The sequence below is a fragment of the Cinclus cinclus genome, chromosome 3 (genome assembly GCF_963662255.1).
Source record: "Cinclus cinclus chromosome 3, bCinCin1.1, whole genome shotgun sequence".
NCBI classification, from domain to species: Eukaryota; Metazoa; Chordata; class Aves; order Passeriformes; family Cinclidae; genus Cinclus; species Cinclus cinclus.
The window spans coordinates 15301946-15326068 of record NC_085048.1 but is presented as its reverse complement, the minus strand read 5'-3'; the positions used below and the strand labels follow the sequence as shown (position 1 = coordinate 15326068).

General features: G+C 39.9%; 1 protein-coding gene across 1 annotated transcript in view; it reads left to right on the top strand.

Moving 5' to 3' along the window:
- Positions 1–6766: 6766 nt before the first annotated feature.
- Positions 6767–24123, top strand: part of ASAP2 (ArfGAP with SH3 domain, ankyrin repeat and PH domain 2) — an 88714-nt gene continuing 71357 nt past the window's right edge. The window contains exons 1-2 of the mRNA XM_062488501.1: positions 6767–6780; positions 12699–12828. Of these exons, the coding sequence (XP_062344485.1) occupies positions 12703–12828 (126 nt within the window). The 5' untranslated portion in view covers positions 6767–6780; positions 12699–12702. The remainder of the gene's footprint in view (positions 6781–12698; positions 12829–24123) is intronic.

Below are 24123 nucleotides of genomic sequence, written 5' to 3'. Positions count from 1 at the left end.
GCTATGCTACTCATGCAGGCATCCCTCCATCACTGCGGTTTTACTGCTACCGCCCAACAGTCATACCAGCAAGTTGATGTTCATCCTTTGAAACAACACACTTTGCTGTATGTACTTGTCTCATCTGAAAAGCTTTAAATCATCCTGGGACCTCCTTAACAAGGCAGACCCTAAAACATCATCTTTGTTTAAAGCTTTGTTGGCAAGTTCCTCATGAGACACACAGTAAATTCACTGAAATGAAAAACAGGTCACCCCACTGCACCTTGCCATGAATCATTGCATACCTCCCTTTCCTGTACTTCAGATGCAAGTACTGGGTTTTGTCACTTCATTACATTTTAGCTATTTTCCTTTAATAAAGGGAGTCCAAAGCATCATCAAATCTAAGTTTTCCATTTGTTCTGTTGCTAAGTTTTATAAAATCTCATCATAAATGAAAACTTATTATAAAATGAGGTCAGTGAAGGTCTGCTATACGAGGTCACTGAACAGCTTCATAGAGCACGGGTTATACAATGCCAGCAAGTCAAAGTGAGCTACCAGTAACAAACCATGACAATGGCAACAGAAGTCATAATGATGAGTAGATGCCCCACAGTTGTTCGAGGTTTTCCACAAACCTCAGCACTTGTCATGCAAACAGAAAGTCAGAACCTGCTAACAATAGAGTATGAAAACAACACACTGTTTAGCAACAAACAGGCATTATGTTAATGCACAAAGCCTAAACACTCTTTTGGACTAGATAATTATCCCCCTTGTACTTCTGGAAAGGCAGAATTGCAAAACAGAGAACTGCACTAGCTCAGACATGGTCAAATAGTGGCCCAACTGAGACCTCAGTGCCTGTGGGTACATTTATTATTGCTGTAAAACAATGATAATTTGTGGTAGCTAGAGACAGAACTTCTCTTCTGCAAACTCCTATAACACTGCTTTAATTATCCTTTCCAGAGTTTTCCAGACAGCGCTTGCAGTCTATAGCAGAGCTGAGCTAGCATCACACAGCACCAGGGAAAAACAGAGCATTAAAACACATAATGGACACAGGCTGTCACAGGGAGCTCCAAATGAGGATTGAGAGAGGTCAAGCACCAGCAAGAGGTCATTTTATGTAAACAGAAGTGAAGAGCACTAAATTTAGTCAGCTGATTATTTATCTCATATTACGTTTTGCTTGAACATTTGGCTGTGGAATACAAAAATGCTAATGTGACTCCATGGATATTCTTGAGAGCATAATAAATTTGTGGAGTAGATAGATAATCCCATTGAAATAAATACTTTGGACCATGCTGAAAATAGCACTCAGGACAATACCACTTAGACATTGGAGATATTACAATAATTGGTTTCATGTAAAACAGATAGCTAAAGACATTGGATTAGTTCCCAGGGGTGTGCTAGACTACATCATTGAAGATGGGTTCTTTAATTGAATGTGTATAGGAATAGATATAACAGCTTGAGCCATACACAGTATGTCACAAACCTTAACAATTACAACTACATTTCATTTTGCACACCCTCCCATCCCCATAAAATAGCTTATTTCAAATTTAAAGGCACAGAATCCAATATATTTGCTTAAGAGGCATTTTATATTCTTTAAGGAAGGAGACACATCCTCCTGCTTTTTACTGAAAAGAACCAAGTACAGTCCTGAAACAATATAAATAATAAATCTCTCTCTTACACATTTATAAAGACTCCATCAGAATGATACATATTTAACACACAAGCACTTCATATTGCCTTATATATATATATGTGAAAATTAACTCCACTTTCTAGGTTTCCATAAATTTTCCTGTATAACTGATTTGAAAATATGGGCTATGTATTTTTATTTTCCATTTTTTAGTTTTATTTTCCTTTTTTTTGTTTTGTTTTCCTTTTTTAAATATAATTATAGAAACTGAAAAACTGTTTGCAGCAATGTTTACCCTTTTCCTATATCTTATTTTTTTTAAAAGGAGCTGCCAGTATCTAGACTGTTTTTTGTTTAAGTGCAGGAAACTAAGAATTTTCATGGGTAGAGTGTGCCTACACTGTTCTGATTTTGCAGCTGTATATGTGGAAAAGTAAAAACAAAACAACTCAAACCATAAGGGTCACAGATCAATCTCGGCAACTAATCAGACATCCTGCATTAGAGAACTTCCTCAATTTTTGAAAGATAAGGAAAGATAAATATTGTAAACCAAATCTCTACCTTCAGCCCAAACCAACTGTGCACTGTAATGGCTCTCTTATGAGCATTATCACAAGACAATAGCTTTGGAAACAGAGTGCTGTGTTGTCTGTAAGTGTAAAGGTAATGAAAATATGTGAATGGAAATCATGTGATTTCCTTGGAATGCTGTATTAAACCTCTTGACTGACTCTCATAAATTGCTTTGCAAGTACTGCATCAATTCTTTTCCCTTGTTAGAGATGAAACAATGTAGTATTTACTCAACAAGTTTTCTAACACTTAAAAACGCATCAGGAAAAGTCTCAGCTGCCTTCAAAATGGCATATGTGCTTTGAAGCTTATACTGGAATTCTTTATAGGTTTTTGCATAATCAACGAGTCTCCCACAGGATAAAATTCGATTGTAAAACCATAAATATCAAATTAGGTTGCTTGCAGTTTACACCAAAGTAGCCTCATTTCAGAGGTGCTCAGAAACCACAGGAGGCAGTGGATTGCATCATCTCTCAGCCCGATGAAGACATTTTCCATAACTCGCCATTCATGCACGCAGCAATTGTGAAGCAAATCCTCATCTCAGCTTACTTTGACCCATATGACAGTCTAGTTCTGTGGAGCCAGATTTCCTTCATGAGCTGCTACTTGGGATGCTAATGCAGAGGAATTAAGGGGCTGCCTTAAGGCTCCTTACATGCATCACAGTAACAATTGCGCTGCCTCCAAGCACTACTGCATTTGAATTCTTAACCACAAATCAGTTATTGGTGCTTATTTTTGTTTTGTTTCCTTCATAAAACACTGTAAATGTTTATGTTGGTATAAATGAAGAATTAAAAAAATATTTTTAATCATCTACACACCAAGCAACACGCTGCCGTGTGATTTGTTTCACTTCATTGATAATATGCTCAGAGCCTTTTGTGCTGAGGTATGAAAAGATGATTACTTGCAGCACAGGGTATTCATTACATCTCCTTGGGTTCTAAGTTAGTATTTTCTGGATGGATATTTAAATGAATTTTTGAGATAGTAATATTTGTTGTTGTTGTTGTTATTTTAATGCATATCACGATTATGTACATTTTTCATCTTATCTGGACTTTACCAATGGATTGTTTTCTCTTTTTCTTTTAGGTACTGATGACATTCTTTTAGCCACTGAGAACTGTGTGCTCATTCCTACTTTTCACTATCTTTTAGATATTAGTGACACCAAAAGAAAGACTGTCAGATACCTTAAGAGAGTGAGTGTAACTCAGTTCAAACACAAATAAAGCTGATGTAAAAGGATTGAGCTTTGTGGCATCCCAAAGTCTGTACATTTCTACTGAAGTTCGTCACTGTCTGCCACTAATCCCACAAAGCTCAGTAGGGATCAGCTGCTGATAACACCAATGAAAGGGGGTCTTTGTTACAACACTCTGTGTTTTTGTACATATTGAAGACCTTGTGAGCCTCATTCAGATTGTCTGTTACTTAGCAAACATTAACAGTGTGTATAATGCAGTGCTTCAGATAAATCTGTATTTTCTCAGGGTTTTTTGTGTTATTTCCATTTATCACAAATGTTTTATATATAATTCATGCTTATGATTTAATTCTCTATCCACAATAAATGCCTCATAAATAAACATTTTATTTTTTTGGTCTTCTCTTTAGTGACAAAATAATGATTGTGTGGAAAAAGTTCAAAGCTAAAATGTTTTCCCTGTGGTGGATTATCATTATAAAAGTTGTCTTCAAAGAGTTGAAGTTGGTTGGTTAGTTAGTTATCCCAATTCTCCTTGTTTAATGAAATTATTTTGTTTCTTTAAACTGTGTTTTCTAAGTAATAAGAAAGACTGGAAAATTAATATACATTTTGCTGTATTGATTTAGGTTTAGTTCATTCTGTTTTCTCTCTGAAGTCTACAAGCCTTTAGGTGCTAGCTAATCTATTCATTTCTGACATGCACATCTTTCTACTGCCTAAGCGCCTGTGCTGTTCTTGAAACAGCCTCAGAGATTATTTAAATCCACATGCTTTGCTTTTTCACCTGTTCACCATTTTCAACATCCTTTGATTATGTACTTCAAAACAGTATAATTGTATTCCAAGAAACTCCATTGTCATATTAGGTCTAACTTAACACAACCACATTATCCAAGGACAGTCCCTACATCCATTGTCCTGCAGCTGCAGGAATACTGCTAGATGTCCCCTTGAGTTCTGAAAGTGCCTGGCAGCAATTCCATACTCAGGACTGCATTTTAAAATGGATAGCTACTAGTGTTGGAGGGTAATGACTCAGGCTGTGCATATACAGGTGAGCAAAGATAAGACTGTGGCACTACGTTAAGTGTGATGAGAGCAGACTGCACAATTATTTTTAGATGACAGTGCAAGAAATGAAATTATGTGCTTAAAATCCACAAAATGATAAATTCAAACCTACAAAGTGCAGAGTCATTGTGACTGAAACAGCCATAATTAGCAAAGTGAGGCACCAAGGCTGGTGAAAAGGCTGGAAGGCATGTCCTGCACGGAGTGGCTGAGGGCACTGACTTTGTCTAGTTTGAACCAAAGGGAACTGAGGGGTGAATCCATTGCTCTTTAAAGCTTCCTAAGGAATGAACATGGGGAGAGAGGGAGGTGCTGAGCTCTTCTCCCTGGGATGCAATGATAGGACATATGGGAATGGTTCAAACTGCATCAGGGGAGGTTCAGACAAGACATCATGAAGCATTTCTCTACTCTGAGATTGGTCAAACACTGGAAAGGCTTCCTTTAGAGACAATCAGTGCCCTGAGACTGTTTAAGAGGCATTTGGACACCACCCTTAACAACATTTAATGTTAACATTTAATAACTGGGCCACAATTATTAAATTGTGGTTGGTTGGGCAGTTGGAGAGATGGTCACTGTGGGTTCCTTCCAGGTGAAATACTCTATTCCAGTCTATCCATATAGTCACAGTGCCATGCTATGCAAACTACATCTTCTCAGTACAGCTTCTCCACTGAATCCTTCTGCCTGAGCCTCCTTAGGCAGGGTGTGGCCCAAGTTGTACAGACTCCAGAGGGTCTTTCCCTACCACTCAGAGCAGCTATGAGCAGTTCCCCCAGGAGGATGCAGGCCTTTTGTATGCCTGGAATGCTAAATAGCTAAGTACAAGTGTCAGTAGCTAAGAACACCCTGGACTATGATCTTGTTCAGGCAAAATTCAAGAGCAGAACCACCACTCTGAAGAGAGTTCCCTTCTGTACTGCCTAGGACTTGCCATGTCCCCTATTACCAAGAAGTTGTCCCACGAAGTAAACTAATTTCCTACATTTTCCATGGATTACAGATCATCAGATGCAGGCAAGCAAAAAAATGTAGCAAAGGATAGCTCCTGAAAGGTGTCCAAGGCAGCTAGTTCATATAATCACAGAATAGGTTTGGGCTGGAGAAGACCTTAAAGATCACTCTGTTACAATGCCCCTGACAAGGGCAGGGACACCTTCCACTAGAGCATGCTGCTTAAAGTTCATCACTGCCAGATATTCCCATTAAAGGCAGTTGATCTTGAATATGTTTGAGCAAGTGAGGACTTCACCATACAAGGGTAGAAGATGCCAGGCTAGTAGACTTATTTTTGTTTCTACATGTATTCTCCACTTTAAAGGTCATTGTATTTTATTTAGCAGACATTAATGAAGTGCTTGATCTCATATGCTACACTCTTGATTGCAAGCCTGACTGGGAAACAAAATAGATTTAAGCTTTTTTGTTTAAATTCTACTTTGTTTTGAGACACGCCTTATTACAATGGGGAAACTTTGAATTTCTATGCTTGTTTTCCATGTTAAAGCCAGGTGAACTTCAGTCTTAGCTCTCTTTTTTTAGACAGTCTTTGTCTACTGAATTTAATTTCTTAGGGTTTTGTAGTATTCAAAGCAGCTTTTTGAAGACAGACCCATTTCAAGTTTCTAAATTCCAGTGGGGGCAATGGAGCACTGCTATCTTCTATGAGTTTCAGGAGTTGGTCCTTTACAGCAAATTTTTGAGAGGAATAAAGGTGCTTTGTGTTTGACAATACAGGCTTTTCTTTCTAAAAATTCTTGAATCTGAGAACATTCCTTGCCTTTTCATTTTGCGCCCATGGGAACTAATGTCTCTTTAATTCCTAAACACCATCCAGTTGTCTTCCATGTAAGTGCTGTCACCTGAAACTTTGCTCATTCTGGCACTGAACTGTAAACCTTTAATTTCTCTGAAATCACCTTACCTCAAGCTATACGTCAGGGATCTGACACAACAGAGTGATGTATTGAAGATGGTCTGGTGAGTGCAAAAGTGTCCCACAGACTGCTGACCTTGCCTACTTTCATTGGTGATCTGAAGCTGCAGAGGTATTTACAACTGCCTGGGTACTAGAAAGACTGAGTTTCCCTCTGCAGATGTCAGTCTCCTCCCCTCGTGTCAACAGGATGGCTTATGGCCCAGTGCAGAGACTGAATGGCTGTGGTGGTTAGGGATGGTGACATAGGATGAGGGAGCAGCCCAGACAGGAGAGACACAGGCTCTGTAGGTGAATGTCAAAAGAATCTCTCTGGGACTGTAGCAAGGTAACTTCAGCAGTCAGTATCCCTGAGGCCTTCCCATCTGATGTTTGTTCCTCAGATGGCCCAGGGGCCTGAGGCTTGATCTGCACAGCACGAGACAGCCCAAGGCTCCGTGAGAGGAGCAGCACTTGAGGGAGTCCTGAAAGATAACACACAGCAGCACACACATTCATCCAGGGCATACCTTACAAATACCGTGAGCCTAAGATAGTAATATTGAATTTAAATTAAAACATATGGTGTAGCTCTGCCAAATCTCAGTAAGTAAACTTCTGATTACACTGAAAGATGTTACAGATGCAGTCTTGTCCAGTTTCAGCCTTGGAGCAGCTTGCTCCCACACTGCTGGTTTAAATGAAACCTTTGAGGAGTTTTGAGGGAAACGGAAAAATGCCAACACTCTTCTCCATGTTTTTCTTCTTGCTTTTGTCTACACACTACCATTTCTGTTACAGGTGATATTGTTACTATTAATACTAGGCAAAATAAATATTTTCAAATTCTCCACAAAAGTCTGAGAGCAATGCAAAGGTATGTAATGTAACATGCAGTAAGGGTGGGAAAAGCACACAATCACATGTGCTTGAAACAGAGATTTTTAAGTAGGCACTTCCATATGCAAAAGGACCTGGAAAAATATACTTTTCTGAACTTTTTTAATTTGCAGAATTTGTACTTATTTATGGAAATAAAGCTCTGGAAATAGACCTATGAGACCAAATAATTTTTCAAATAGCAATTATTTTCAAATTATTTCTAAAATATCAGACACACTTGCTATTCTGAAGCTGCTATATGTTGTAGTTGGTATCATTAAAACAGGAGTGAAACCTCCAAAATCACAGGAAAGACTTTAAAATAACCAGGTATCTGGTCTTTTGGGGATTTATACATCCAGAAATCATGAGAAGCCTTTCTCCAAAACTGTGGTAACAAATTTTCAAAAGTGCAAGCTGTTTTGAAAGTGTTTGTCTGAGCAGTCAACACCAGGGATTGAGGCTTCATGGAAAAAAATGTAAGAATTGGGGTGAAATGACAGAATCCACTAATAAGGCTTACCACAAAGTATTTTACTTATCTTCTATGAATTATATCTACTATAGAAATATCCTGAGTTTAACATCCACCTGCCTCAAAATTGCCACCCAGTAATTAGAAGCTGCCAGACTACATTTATATGCATGCTTATTTTTAAAGTTCAAAGACAAGTGATGACAATAATGAGACTTTCTATGAACCATCTTCTTGTTGTGTTCCCTCAAAACACCCCTAATAGAATTAACAAAGACACCTCAGAATCATTGTAAGTACTGAATACATACAAAGAAGGCCAAGAAAAAATATTTCCTCAAACCATCTAAAACTACCAAAGAAAGAAATTCTGTGAAAAACCATTGACATAAAATAAAAATAGAGCAAATAGAAACAATCTATCATGGAGCTGGTCACTGAGGGACACAACTGCTGCAAGTTAAAAAAGACAACCTTACACGTTTTGGGTCCTATCCTAGGCAGCTGCTTGAGGGATCATCATATTCTAACCAGATCATCATACTCTTTCCCTGCTATTCTCACAAGTCCTTTAGCACGTCCTCTCATTAAACAGACACTAATTTTGCCTCTGATCCATGACATTCACCTCCAACTCTGATATGTTAAATTTCAAGGACACAAAGTCTTTTGCACTTTCTCTCATACTTATTATTGCAATAATTGCCCCTTTAACACACCAAATCTACCACATAATCCTTCTTGCAAACCCTACTTAAAATGTCCAAAGAAACATTTGGGCAGAAAGGTGTGAAGATTGTAGACTGTAATACAGACCAATAGCCAGTATTCCTTTATATTCAATCAATTGGCTTTCATTAGCTAATTTTAGATATCAAGATCTCCAAAGGCTGCCGTATTGTTGTGTTTCTATAGCACCTAGTCCTTGATTTGAGATTTCACTTACTAGCAGTGATGCAAATAAAGATTTTGACATACAGATAAGATTTCTAAAGGCTCAAAACCAACCATACAAATAAACAAAAAGATAAGAAAATCAGTTATTTTTAAATCTGTCTTACTATTTTGAAGAGCTGACATGTTTTTAACAACACTGACTGATGTAACCATTAATACTGTTTTGAAGTCAGTGTTGGAAGAAATGTTTGTACAAATCAAGTATTCTGGTTAATGGAGCTGTAGTCTGTGTGTATCCAGGAGATTCAAAGCTTTCCAGCAATATGCAGAGCATGAATCTTTGGAAAATATTTTTGTTATTAGTTTCTCTTTAGTAGAAGACCTCTCTGAATGACTGGGTCAAAGAAGGCAGTGGCATTTTATGGAGGGAGGGAGGGAGGGAGGGAGGAAGGAAGGAAGGTCCAAAAACCAGAACAGGAGGAGCTGTGGTGAGGAAAAAAGCAGGAAAACCTAAAGACAAAATAGTTGTACCCCATTCTGCACAGGCAAGCTTTGTACACAGCCGTCTCATTATCAAGGCATTCCACTTCAATGCTTACTCACAGGTTCAAAGAATGGGGTGTTGAAATTAAGTATCACTCATAGATACCTAAAGGCCAGAGTGTAGGGTTTGCTGGGCCTGAGACATTGGGACCAGAAAGTCTAATAATACTGTTGAATATAACAATGAAGGAGTAGAGAACCAGGAGAATAATTTATTGAGGTGTTCGAACTATAAAAATGATGGAAGTGCTGAGAAAACAGCCTTTCAGTGAAAGACACAGGACTCGCACAGACCAATAAAAGTGTTGCTGCAGAGTAATGAGGTGCCATGTGTCAGCTGACTCACAGTCACCACCTGGATACTCAGTCTGGGTTTGTGGCCAATGCAAAGCAGTTCAAATTAACGCTGCCCTCTTTAGGAGAGGGGAGTTGTTCAGTTTGGTTGATCAAGAAATTATTTCGTACCTGTGTACGAGAATGCTTACAAGGAAAAAAGCCTGAGTACCAAACAGTTCCTTAACTACTGAAAAATTGGAATAATAATAGCTGTAGGTGCAGTTAGCTGATGTCCTAAAACACAATAGAAGTAAGGAAGTCTCCAAACTGTTGAGTCTTGATATCAAGTCTAAACAACTTCTAGAAAGTTTACCCAAGCACAAGTCTTTAGCTTTATAAAGAAAAGAGCTGAGGCAAATGCACAGTCTGTCAAGCAAGAAAAAAAAGGCCTTGCACTTTCATTGGAATGGCAAATTTTTGAATCTATTTAAGTTAAAGATAGAAGAAGATCTGATACCTCAGCAATCATCAAACCTGACCTGCTGTAGAAAATAGAATCCAAAGAATTCAAAGACTCATTGCATGATGGTACTGTCTGTCCTGTTTTCAGCTGGGATAGAGTTAATATCCTTCTTCACAGCTGGCACAATCCCGTGTTTGGAATTTAGTATGAGAATAATGTTGATACTGCACCAATCTAGTTGTTGCTAAGTAGTGCTTACTCTCAAATCAAGGACTTTCCATTTTCCCATACTCTGCCTGCAAGCAGGTGCATGAGAAGCCAGGAGGGTGCCCAGCTGGGACAGCTGATCTGACCAGGCCAAAGGGATATCCTGGACCAGTGAATGTTATGTTCAGCATATTAAACTGGGGTTGGCTGGGAGCATCAGCCACTGCTCAGCCATGGGACAAGTATTGGTCAGCAGCTGGTAAGCCCTGTCCTGTGCATTGCTTGTTCATATTCAGTTTTAGTCCCTTCTCTCTCTCCTTCGCAATAAAATTACTATTGTAATCATTATTGTTATTACAATATTTTTGTTTCCACTTAAACTGTTAAACTTTAAACTGTTCTTAGCTCAACCCACAAGTTTTTTCTTTATTTTTTGATTCTCCTTTAAACTGGGCAGACCAGCAGTGATGAGTGTGTGTGTGGTACTTTGTTGCTTTGTACTGGGCTGAAGTTAAACCATGACACCATCTCAGTTGCATATTCTCCAATATCAAACTGTGGATGCAACCACTAGAGGCTGTATTACTATATTGCAGATTTGCACTATATCTGATAGAAGAGCTGCTGCAGAAAGTCAAAGTCTAGTAGTAGTTGCCTTTCAGACCCCAAGTTTTTAATCCCCTTCAAAATAACCAAATAAATATGCCACACTGGAAGGTATGGTAGACAGTTTAAGAATGCTAGTGTTTGCTAAATTTCGGGAATAGTGTGGTGTTACTTTAAAGGTACCACCATTAGCTAATGCAAAAATGAAGTTGTAAGATCACATTTTTAGCAAAAATTAATATTTTTACTCAGCTATATTATTTGTGACATACAAATACAGACAAGGAAATCTAATGCATTAGCAGCCGCACAATGTATACCTTTATATCCCACAGTAACTGATCACGCATAAATATTAACAAGGAGAGTGGCAAAGAAGTTAAAAGCAAAACAACAGTGGTGACTTTCATTGGAGAAAATATGGAATGATTAGGATGGAAAAACTATTAAGAGTTAAAAAATCTGAAAGAACATGTACATAGTCCCTGTTCATTCATCTGATTTACTACAACCAGCAAAATAAATATGGTTGACAAGCTTTATTATTTATGCTAAAGGACCTAGCATTGCAAAGGGCAGTAACATCTGGGCAAGCCTGCAGTTATTTATTTGGACATTTTACAAACGGCAGCAAAAGAGTACCTGCTTACTCATTTGAATTCCCTGAAGAGTTTTAAAACAGAGTAATAAAGAATCACTTACAGAAAGCTAATAACTTTATCACCAGAGGAGAGTGAAAGAGCCACAGGAGAGTTTCTGGGCCAAAATACAGACTTCTGAAGCTTTCTGCAGGAAGCAGCTAGAAGTCCTAAGGGCTTTGAGGCCAAAAGAAACCACAGCCATGGATCACATCCCCGTTTTCCCAATGCAAGCAACACCACGCTCGTTCACTGACACCTTGCCAGTGTTCACTGACACCTTGCCAGTGTTCCCTGTGCTGCATCAGTCACTAGTGCCACAGCTTGGGCTGAGTTTCACCCTTTTTGCCTTGAGTAATCCTTGTGGCTTTATATCGAAGAACAAAGCACCTCCTCGGATAGCTCTTATTCCTTGAGTGCAGAAAAAGCTTTCTAAGAATGTAGATTTAAACGTTAGTTAGCCTAAAAAGTACTTTTGCACCGACCTCTTGGGAACGACAGCATTTCTCTTTAGCTGCCTCGAAACTAGACAACGACCTCGTAAAGCAGATTAAACTGTTGAAAAATAAATTACGAGCTGTGAGGGAAGAGACTGTCCCTGCACCTGCGGGCAGTCCCGCAGGAGACAGTGCAGAGACCAGTCCTGTGGGCTTCAACCTGCTCCCCCTCGCACCAGGCAGGCACCGCACCTCACCTTCCCCTGCCCTTGGGTTTTTGTTCTTAAACACTCCGAACCGCACGGCTGCATTCGTCCTGCCTATCGCTGGGATCACCCAGCCGGCGCCTGCCACCACCTCTCCCCTCGGGGCTCGGGGAGGACGGGCTGAGGGAGGGGGCCGCCATCTTCTCAGGGCGGACTCCGGTGCCGAGTGCGGCGGCAGGTCCGCTCCGGGGGCTGCAGGGGGGTCGCGCGACCGCGCCCCCGCCCCCGCCCCGCCAGCGTGTGAGGGAGCGAGGGAGGAGGAGGAACGCGAGAGGGAGAAAGCGAACGGGAGGGCGGGGTGTGGCGGCAGCTCCCGCGGCTGGGCGTGCGCCCGGCCCCCGGTGCTGCGTGACCGCGCGGGAGGAGCAGGAGGAGGAGTGTGGGTGCGGGGAATTTCCTTGTGTGGCGGCGCAGGAACAACACCGCTCCAGACGGCGGGGCTGCGAGGAGGGCGCTGCCGCCGCCGGTTGCCGGGCGATGTGAGGGGGAGCCCCCCCCTTGCGCCCTCCCCTCCCTGTCCCTGGAGCCGCCTGCTTTCCCCCTCCCTCCCCTCGCTCATCCCCGCCCCGCCATGCCGGACCAGATCTCCGTGTCGGAATTCGTGTCCGAGACCAATGAGGATTACAAGTCACCCACCGCCTCCAACTTCACCACCCGGATGGCCCAGTGCAGGAACACGGTGGCGGCCATCGAGGAGGTGAGCCCGGGCGGGGGGCGCGGGGCGCGCAGCCCTCTCTGGCCTGGCTGCAGAGAACAAGGCGCTACCGGCGCTGGCTTCTGCCGCTCCCTCTCCCGCCCGGCCCCGAGCAGCGCCCTCGACTGCCGCTCGGAGGAAATGGGGCTCGCCCGACTGGAGAGGGGAAAGAAAAGGAGCGGGGGAAGGGCTGGGGCGCCGCTCCCCCGGCCCGTGGGGCTCACGCTCCGCCCGCCCCTCAGCGCACGGCGGGGCAGGCTCGCCCGCCGTCCTCAGCTGGGGAAGCCTGAGCCGTCGCTCCTCCTGGTGCCCGAGGAGCCCCGATCCGGGCGGTTCCGCCCTCTTTCCTCGTAACTGGGGGGTGGGGGGGGACTTGAACTCGGCAGTCTCCTCCGTGAACCCCTTCCTTCGCAGCGACACCTGAACCGCCTTGGCCTCGCTAGCTGCCGTGTAAAAAAAAAAAAAAAAAGCTTCGGCTTTCCCTGTTTTCCTTTCCCTGAGCGTGTATCTGCCTGCCTCCGGGTACAGGTGGGATTTAATCCGCTTTCCAGTTCCCGCACACAGAAATTTAAACGCGCTTCTCCCGGCCATACGGTTTAAGGCAGCCTTCCCTGGGGACCTGCTCCCTCAGGGCCGTGCCCGCCCTTCGGTGTGCGGGATCCCGAGCTTCCTCTTCCCTGCCTCCTGCGGGACAGCCGGGCTGCGGGTGCCTGGCGTGAGCCGCTTTTGTCTCGCCAAGAGCCGAGTGTTTCTCTGTCTTTAAAGATACTCGGAACGTGCCGTTGAACCTGATGCTGCGAACCCACCCCGTCTCCTGCGGGAGATGTCTGCCAGCACTCGGGAGAGGGAGGCTCTTTTCCCTCCTGTTTCAAATCAGTGGGAAATCTGGGACAGGTCTGAACACAGTGAGAGCACATTCCACATCCCAGTCATACATGCACAATGAAAGGAGAAGCGTCTGTGTATCTTGACTCCTCTAGCAGCTTCTCTGAAGTAACTTGTAGGAGGGGGGAATCTTACTTGTGCTGCAGATTAATTTGCTCCGTCTACCTGTTACATCAGTTCTTACAGTGTGTGTTTAGTTGATTTGTTTTGCAGTAAGCATTTTAAAAAGAGCCTCTTCAGCAAAAGGAATCTTGTCAGTTGTTGATGTCCCTTCTTACAAAAGAACTGCCACTAGCAATGGATTATTAGCGTGTCTTAAGTGAACAAAACCCAGGTTAGGTGTTTAAACACCCTTTTCAGGATTTTCCTGTTTTGCCAGTTTCCAAAACCACTAAAGCAAGGAGTTGAATTCAAAATAATCTTGTTCCTGAAGTAATTTTCTGCCCTGCAAGCTCTTGCACTTAAATGCCTGGATTTAATTATGCATTATTAACCCGATAGTCTTAAGATCAACAGTTCTGTAACAAAGACAACCTCTTCCTGAATATTTATAGTAATTAATAATGTTAATTGAAGGTAGATCTGCTTAATAATTGATTAATACAAGATCGAGGTTGATATAAGCATTTGGGTCAAAAGCAGTTTTGTAAGATTTAGAGATTTTTATTACAGTTCTGAAAAAAGTATTTTCTCCATGTTGAATATAGTGGATTGGTGTTTGATTTTTAATGGAACCCAATCAGAACATTAAATCTTTCTTTGTATCTGCATATTTCTGGTATTAGATGTTGTCTGCTAGCTTAGTACAAAATTATCTTTAGTAATATTTATGATAAAGAATGAGCCTAGTAAAGTTTGCAAGGCAGAGAGTGAGAGATTGCAGAGACAGGCAGTAGTTGTTAATAGCATTGATCTATCTGACACTTCTGGCAAAATATCAGCAGTTCCTGCCTGTTTGTGCTGCTGTTTGAAAGCATGTGTGGAAATGTTTTTTTCTCTGTGATTTGTCAAGAGCAACAAATATATTTTCATAGTTTCAAAATGGTGATTTTTTTTTTTTTTCCAGGCTTAGACTTCTTTGGTTTGGAAATACTCATGTCCTTTAGCTTGATGTACCTGGTTTTTCAGGTTAAATGTGATTCTTGGATAAAAAGCTGTCTATAAATTGTGCAATAGAGAAGTCAGGGCTCAGCACTTTTTTTTTTTCTGGGAGGCTGGGCAAGAAGTAGTTCATCAGCTTGTTATGAACTAAAGCTTATTAAAGAATGCATCTAAAAATGCTCCGGGAATACAAAGAACCTGTGCACTTGCAGTGCCACTCGTAGTGTGAAGGATTGGTTTCCAGAGCACACTGCTCTCTTGCAGCAGGCAGTGTACTTCTGGGAACTAGGAAGTCTGGCTGCATATGATGGAGGGAATGTGTAACTTTAAAGCACTTAGTTAATAGATAAGTTGAAACTGGCTCAATGCTGACTTTGTGTACGCCTTCGTTTGAACAAGCGACTTTAAGAGCTAGTTTATTAACCGAAGACACATTTTTGCTTCCCAGGAAATGGTATACATTTATTAAATCAGCAAATTAAGTGGTTAATACTGATACTTAGAAGATGTCTCTTTACTGCTGCTCCCAGAAAATCTGGTTCTGGAATGGAGTATTCAACTGCCTGCATGAAATCAGCTCTAGCCTCCCAAGTCTGGTGCTCCTTTGGGAGCTGGGGAGGCAATGCAGGAGCACAGGAGGGGGAAGCTGCTGTCATTTGTTAGCCTGAGCTCAACTGTTTGCAAACACAGTTATGTTTGCACATCCCACTGTGATGTCTTTTGCACTTAATGTTTCTGGCTACTAGTTTTGTAATGCTGTCTTTGATAATTGGAAGGTATCTAATAGTCTTCAAAGTTTAATTAGTGAAGCTTTCCATGGTGGAGTGGGAGAGGCTTGTTAAGGGAGGAAATCAATAAGATGTTGGACAATTAAAAGTGTATAATTTATATCTTTGTGGGCAGTGGAATTGTCTTAAGTCTGAACTTGGATTAACTGACCTCTGTCAGTTTCACAATATGGTTGATTCTTAGTATCAGTTGAAAATACTTTCAGTTTTACTGTTTTATGTGATTATATAGACTGATTGCATACCATGGATCATGGTTTTTGAGATCACCAGAAACACCTGCATTGCAGTTTGGGAGCTGGTGCCTGTTCAAATACTTGCAGAAAAAGCATCTGATTCTTTGCTTAATCTGTTTCTTTGCTCTCAGTAGTGGAAAAGGGATTAGGAAAGGCAAGCTTGTGGAACACAGAGCGATTTAAAAGGAATCGTATAATTTCTGCATTGTTCTCAGATTAAGGTGTTGTTTAGCAAAATGTTGGGAATGAAACAAAATTGCTAGTGGGCAATATGTCACAGGCCCTTACAGGTTATTGTTTAATCTTTACATATGTGATAGTGACTAAGATTAAATAAGTTTTAATTGATGGAGTGCAGAGTGTGGTCACATGATTGGGGGAGGGGTTGCTTGAAATCAGTAATCTGGTCTGAGGACTGCAGCCTTTTTATTTGTCTGTTTGTATTAAAGGTTACAGGATCTAAAATTTTGTGGTGACCATTCTTAAACTATGAATGCTTGAAAATCTAATTTCAGTACTGCTGTTACTTAGAACAGACACTTTGCTCTTTTATACGCTGTAAATTAAATAAAATACCCCCTAAATTGTAATGAAACCTGCAAAGTGGTTCTAGTAGCTGTGATCATTTTACAATTTTTAGAAATTAGTTTAAAGAGTAATTGAATGACTAGAATCTAATTGTGCCACTTTTTTTTTGAAGCATGAGACAAGTTTTACAATAAAGCGTGGAAGTGAAGCCCATATTTCAGTTCTGGCTTTTTACTGGGGTCCAGTGCTGGACCAAGTAAGTAGGATAGAGAGCAGTTTTGCAGGCTAATATGTAAACAGAGAGCAGCAGACATTTCCATCTACGTCAGGATAGGTACAAAATTTACCTACCCACTTAAACTTAATGGCATGCACAGAGTTCCCCATGAAGGAAGGATAATGGAAACATTGAGAGAAATTTAATAGGTTACTGGAACACCTCCACAACTTAGTGGCACTTGCCACTGGTATAAATGTGTTCTTAAAAGTAGAGAGGACAAATGTGGGGGAAATACATCAAAGTGTACAACCAAAAGAAACAGTATAGTGGTACGAAAGATGGTTTTAGTTCTCTGGATAGAAATAGATTTCAATTCCTTACAGTCCATTTAAAAGCCGCTCTCAAGGAATTTTTTTAAAGTTGAGGAATTAATGTGAAATACATAACTTGTAATTTCAGGTCTCTACTTTGTTTTCTATGTCCCATTCCATGATGACTATACCTTAATAATTCTGTTATTTAAAATATGATTTTTTTTTCTCTTTAAAATATTTTTTTTAATTACCACTTCTACAAATGCGGCATGTAATTTCTGAATCAAATCCTTTTCTTCCTCACTGTCATTTATAATGCAGTTTTCTGTCAGAAATGGCAACATCATCTTGCCACCTAAGGCAATCCACAGTTTTCATCTGGCTTGGAGTGGTGTAAGGGATCAATGTTTATTGAATTTGATTCCTTCTTGTATGGTAGGATTTGGTAATATTCTCTTCTGCGTTTGGTTCTGCAAAGCTAACAAGAGGGAGATGTAATAGCAGCATGGTAGGGTGGTGGAATGTGAGTCTAGATACATGGATACACCTGTATATTTACTTTTTGCTCACTGCATTTATAGGACTGGGTTCTGCTTTCCTGTAGTTGATGATTGTGCCTTGAATTTCAAAGTTACATGAAGAGGGTTTTTCTGTATAGTTTGAGAAGCAGTAGGAAGTGTCATATACTGTAGTGCATTTTGAGAAATTTATTATTGTTTATAATTTATATTGAGAAATTTATTATTGGTTTCTTGTGTATTTCTTTTTAATAAAATATATCTTTATTCCCACTGTAGCGTGCTCTTTAGTAGAATATATTTGCACACTTTTCTTACATCATTACTAAATACACTCCCATAAAGGCATGTTGTTTAAAATTTTTTTGTGTTCCACATTTTTTGCTTCCTTTCTGGAATCAAGATTCTCTGTCACCAGCATCCAGAGAGGTTTCTGGAAAAGTCATTATGACACAAAAGGCGTGATGATTTCAAAAGGAGTGTGGGAATTGTTTTCTTTTTGAGAGAAATACAGAGGATGAAAATTGCATAAATGCAGGAGCTAAACTGTATGTCTTCAGCTGGAGCTCAGTGCATATTTTCAAATAGGTGGTTTAAACCTTAAACCTTCAACATCAACATGCAGTCAGTTAAAACAATGTCAAACCACAAGAAAAGGTTTTTGTGCACCTTACCTTAGTGCATTTGGTGATGAATCTGCTTCAGCATTTACCAAATGCCCCCATTCCTCCTAGGAGGATGAATGAAAAATATAGATTTATAGAGAAAGAGATAAATCTTTCTGAAGTATTTTACTAACTGGGGGGTTTTGTGTTTTCAGTTTTCCATAATGTTGCTGTATTTTTCAGAACCATCTTATATGAATCTAGTGTACTTTGTGCTGACGCTAGAAGAGGGTAATGTAGAAAGTGGCTACTTCTGCTGAAGTTGAATCTACCTTCATTTCCTCTTATCTTCAAATTGTTCTCTGTATACCATAATATGCAGCAATATTAGGTAAAGGTGAAGCCTTTATTTTGAAGTGCATTGCAAAATCACAGGACAAAAGCCTGCTTCAGAGTCCTTACAGTCCACATGTCAAGTGGGTCTGGCTGATGAGTGTAAGTGGAGAAATGCAAGAAAACATGGTGCATCTCTAGTGTAGTTTGTTAGTAGCTGAACTACTCTGAAATGCTTTCTTCTTATTCATATGCATTGGAGTAGTGGTTATTAAACAATTCAACTCTTAAAGCTATTATTTTTTTATAATTTCCACCTTCCATATGTGTGAATATGTGTATATATTACATACAGCCATTCCCTGTGTAAGCTCCAGCACTGCACCTGCTGAGCCTCACTCTTGACAGCCCACACAATCTGTCTGCCCCAGTTTCCCACAAACAACCTTTCCACTTAAAACTCCACAAAAGTTGTGTCTAGCCTTGTAGGCTGACTCTCCCCTCTCTTGTCTTGGGTATCAAGATTCTCCGTGCTTTTGAAATGTTTACAGTCTCCTTATGTTTCTTAATTTCTTAAAACTCCTTAACTACAGCAATTATTGGTGTTTATTCTGCCTCTGTGGAAGTCCCTGCCTTGGCCCAGCCCTGTCCAAGGTACTGGAGCAATGTCTGGAGCTCAGGTGGGCTTCATGCTAAGATGAAATGCCTTTCATGGATGGGCCAGTGGCAAGAGCCTTCACTTGTTCTCAGCCCTTGCTGTCTCCAAATAAATCTTATATTCTTTGTGAAGTTGCTAGAGAGGAAAGAAGTCATGTTATAGTCAGGCATCTGTCATGGCAAGCCAAGATGCTGACTTTTATACAGGGAAACAGAAGCTGGAGGGATTAATGTGAGAATCACTGGTTAAAGGAAGGAATCAAGTTGTGGAAACTAATGAAGCATTTATTGAATATAGGGGCTTGTGTACTAAAAGCAAAACAAAGAAATTAAAAGCAAAACACACACATGTGTGTGTGTGTGTGTGTGTGTGTGTATAGGGGAAAAGTCATTAAACTGAGTTCTGGTGAGGCTGATAGAACTGAAAAATTCATGTACTAAAGTCTGAAAAATGTTTATTAAATATCCCAGGAAAGGGGAAGATAATGAGAAAATTTACAGATGTGAAACACCTCAGGAAGAATGTCACAAACTATTTGAGCCTGTCAGACATGTGAAGAAAAAGCCAGGTATTTAGAAGAAAGTTTTGTATTAAAGAATATGTGTAAAGTTAAAAGACAAATTTGCAAAGGTCAATTTTCTTTAGGAGTGACAGGAGGCAGTAAAGAAAACAAAAACACTCTTAAGCACATAGAATTGCAAAGGGAAAAAGAAGACATAATTTGCAGTTAGAATGTAGTAGTATTAAAGATAATGTAGGTATTGCCAAATCTAAACAAGTGCTCTGCTGCAGTTTTTGAGCTCAAATTGTGGGAGAAGGTAGAATGGATGGCAGGAATAGAGATGCAAGTAAGCAAGGCAGTGAACAAAATTGTGAGCAAGAAAAGGAAATTTGAATTAAAAACAAAATGAGAGACTGAGTTTTCCAGAAGCGGAAGTACTGTGATGGCATATGAGAAATTGAAGGGTCAGGAATTGCCACTTGGGGAGAAGCATTAAGAAGGGGATGAGGAAATGCATAAAAAGTCTGAGGAAGTTCAGAGGAATTGGAATTGCCAGGAACTGCAAAGGAAGAGGGAGTGTGGCAGTATTCACACAGGAAGTAGGATGAAAACACAGTCCTGAAAACGTGGGGGCAGGGCTAATGTGAAAAGGGTCAGTGTAGCTAGGAGGCGAGCAGGAGTATAGAGAAAGGGTGGTGGTTGAGGACAGGGAATAATGGTGATAGTTGTATCCTACTGTGTAGTTTAGGAGTGGAAGAAGAGTTCTGTATGTCCCTCAAAAAATGGTATGTGATTCTAAGTATTATGCAGACCTTTTGAGATACTGTATGTATCTCAATTTTATTTGGAAAGAGAAGATAATTTACCTTACAGGGGGAAATTTACTGATGGAGAAACTGAGATACAGTGTTGTAACTGAACAGGCTTTTTCTTATGAGCAATAGTGCTTTGCAGAAATTAGCTTGGGTGGTGTGATTCAGTACTTTTCATCTCATGTATTTGTTTTTAAGTGAGTAGGTGTTGGACAGAATTTGAAAAATTTGCTTCTTTGTGTGTGTGAATTCTGCTTCACAAAAATATTTACTATGTAAGTGACATACTGTGCAGTGAAGTGTATTTCTTTGGAGTATATTCTTTAAGAGGTGGCTGTAAAAGTTTACATGAAAGAAGCTATAGTATAAATTCTAGCATCCAACTTGTTAAACCAAGAGGAAATAGAGAACTGAGGGAGAAGGCTGAAACTCTGCTCCTTGTTGTCTTGGAGCAGTGTGGTGTTCACAACCATCTGCTGTTTGTGGACCCACCAGCTAGCCCTGATTAAAGATCAGATTATCAATGTAGTTCTAGCCTGAAATCTATAATTCTGTCTAGGCATTATGCTAAGTATGCATGTAGATACATCAAAACAGCTGAAGTGATTAGAGCTGAACAAACTACTTTCACATTCCTGAAAGCTTTGTACTACATTTAAAAAGCATATAGGAGGGGAAAATGGTAGTGAAGGGTAGTGGATGTTCTTACAGACTTTCTCATGTTTTATGATTTCTGTTCATTGATAGTGGAAGATTTCTTTCATGTTTGATGATTTCTGTTCATTGTTAGTGGAAGATTTCTTTCCTAGAATATGCAATTTCAAGGAAACTTGGTCTGTATTCTAGGGCAGTTGACTCAGAAACAAATGCATTTAGTAATCATTTAAAGCCCCTTCCATCAAACAGGATTAGTTTGGCAATTGCAATAGGAGTAGAAATTTCCTTAGCGTTTGCAAACACATAACCCCTGCTCCATATATCACATGAAAAACATGCAGTATGGAGTTTTGCAGAGCAGATATTTTTAATAATTTGTTTATTTTCCAGCGCTGTAGGTGTATGTTACACAACAATAGAAAAAATGCCAGCAGAGTCCGCCTACGCTCTGAGCTCCATGTAGACTAGATGCTAATTGCACTGATGAGAAAAGCACTGAAGAAGCAATGAAGTAGTAAATCTTTTGTAAGCTGCTTTTTGTTTGGTTTCATTCTTCTGCTTAGTTCATTCTCTTCTGTTGCTTAAATGGTCTGGATGTAGATGATAAGCTTTTCATATAAGTGTTTCCAGCCCAGTCTGTTCTAGGGATGGAGTGGTCATATTTGCCACTGCCTTTTCTGTCCCCCAGGCCATATGGATGTGACACTGGTGTAAGGACACACAGTGCTTGGTTGCATATAGATTCAAGCATTTGTCTCTTCTGCTTCCATCAGTTGGTTCAGTAGCTCTTTCCTATTCATTTAAGAACAGAAGTTCTGATTGACCTGGACACGCTTCTCTGTTCTAAATTGCTTCAATTTTAAGTGCAGAAGTTCTTTGTCTTAGGTAGTGTTTTGTCTTAGGTAACAGTTGTGCATGAATTTACCTTCCTAATGCTTCATTGATGATATGGGGAAGTACCATCTGTTACATTTGATAGATGCCTTCCATGACATGAACTCTCTCATTATTTTGACGAAGTCCACTCTGGGGATAAAGCTTTTATTTTTGCAACAATATTATGTAAATGAATATTGTATATCTACTGTTTGGTGCACTAATAATTGTGTTAAATTATTCTTAAAGCTGCTGAAATTTCAGTGGAATTTAAGACCATTGCTTTCAAGATTTTAATAGTGTCCTGTGATTTCTGTGTTGAGCACCTAAAGTGAATGGCAGTTCACATGCATTATTTTAACTGTATTGATACTGAGACCATGCAGAGATTTCCAAAGATAGAGTGAATTGCAGAGAAGTTGGAATGAAAATCACAGGCTGAAGGCTGGAAGCCACTATAGAACAGAAATAATTTTATGATGTTTCAAGAGAAAATAAGTTTTATCATTTGACACTGGATTTTATGTGCAACAAATTTCTACCCTGATAATAGAGAGATGATGTCCAATGTACTTTACCTCTGATGGACCTGATGACAGCTGGTTCTGTATGTCCCTAGGAATAGTTGGTTCATTTGAGGTGATTTGCCTTGCTCTCCTGAAGTCCCCTCTAGATAGCTCTGTCATTCTTTGTTGTGGGAATATGGCATCCTGAGAGTTTCAGGTGTGTGATAAACTAGATAGAGTTTGTGTGCCTTCTATTCCCCTTTAGAATGGACACCTTGTATGTGCTTGCCAGAGATGTTTGTGACACCAATTTATTTATTTCTGTTAAGGAGCTCTCAGAGGCCTGTTAAGACTGAAGTTTGATTTTGCTATGTTGCTGTAGACTCTTTTCTAGGCTAGTTTCTTGTCTCTAGAATTATTGGATGAAGAAAAAGTCAAAGGAGTGTTGGATGGGGAGGGATAGATCAGTTTATGGCATCCAGCTGATCTATGCACACACTGCAAAGATTCTCATTTTTCACATAGAGTAAGTACATTACAGAGGGGGAAACATAACTGTTTAGTTTTTCATTGCTTTATAGAGACTATAATAGGAGTGTCTGGCTGGTTCAAGTAGAGTTTTTGAAGACTACAGATACCAAATTAGACCACTAATATGGGAACTTTTGAGTATCTGGAAAATGTTTTGATTTTTTAATTGCTTGCATAAATAACTAAAAATTCTCTTTTCAGAAAGCTTATCGCATGCAGAATAAAAGGGCATTATGTTCTGCAAAGATTAATTCTTGTTGCCTCTGATGGTGTCCAAAAAGATTTAATACTGGGGAAAAGAGTTACTGAATTAAAAAATCTGCAAAAGGAAAATCCCATCAGCCAGCTCCTCATAATGCTGTTGAATGATACAGGATGAGGATCAGGTTTTCCAACAGCTGTACTCCAAACCATGAACAGCTTTGATGGATGCTGACAGAAGACAGAAATGCAAAACCATGAAGATAGAAAAAAGTCCTTGTGGGGTGAGGACCAGAGAATTTTACCCATGGGTAAAGGGTTGCTAAATCTTACTCATCCATTTAAGACAATCTTCACTGGAACTTTAATCCCGTTGCCTATGTTACTTTATTTTACATGGTGATATATCTTAGGATGTTGAAGCATGTAGTATTAAATAAATGGAGATGGATATCAGGAGTTGCTTACTGCAACTGAAAAAATATACGGCAATTAAATATTAGAGTTTTATTTACACAGCCTCTGTTTATAAATGAGCAACTGTAAATAATAAGAGAGCTCTTATGAGATCTATATTTAATGTCCAGTCATGATATCTTTGAAAGCAGATAGCTGCTGTGTTGGAGAAGGAAAATATATTTCTCAGTGTAAAAGTTGGTTAATGCAGGAGGTGGATGTCTTCTGGAGAAAGAGTTGGCATAAGCAGCTTTCATTATTTCTCTAAGCATGAGATTTTATTTCACTAAAATGCTTGTTGTCTGTTTCCCAGATAAGTATCTGTTGCATTTCTAACTTTTTGTAGTGAGGGAAGACTGTAGAAATTAATACTCAGATACAGAATCTGCTTTGTTTAGTGTGAAACAGTCTCATTTAGTGACTTGTATTAATGATGTAACATTTTATACCTCTGAACCTCTGATTCTTTTCTGATAGAAGTAGTCTGTTAGAGAATTTTATTCTGGTTTTTAGGCATCCCTTCTTTGTTTTAATAAATGCATTGTACAAAGTCATCATGCTCAGGTCTGGT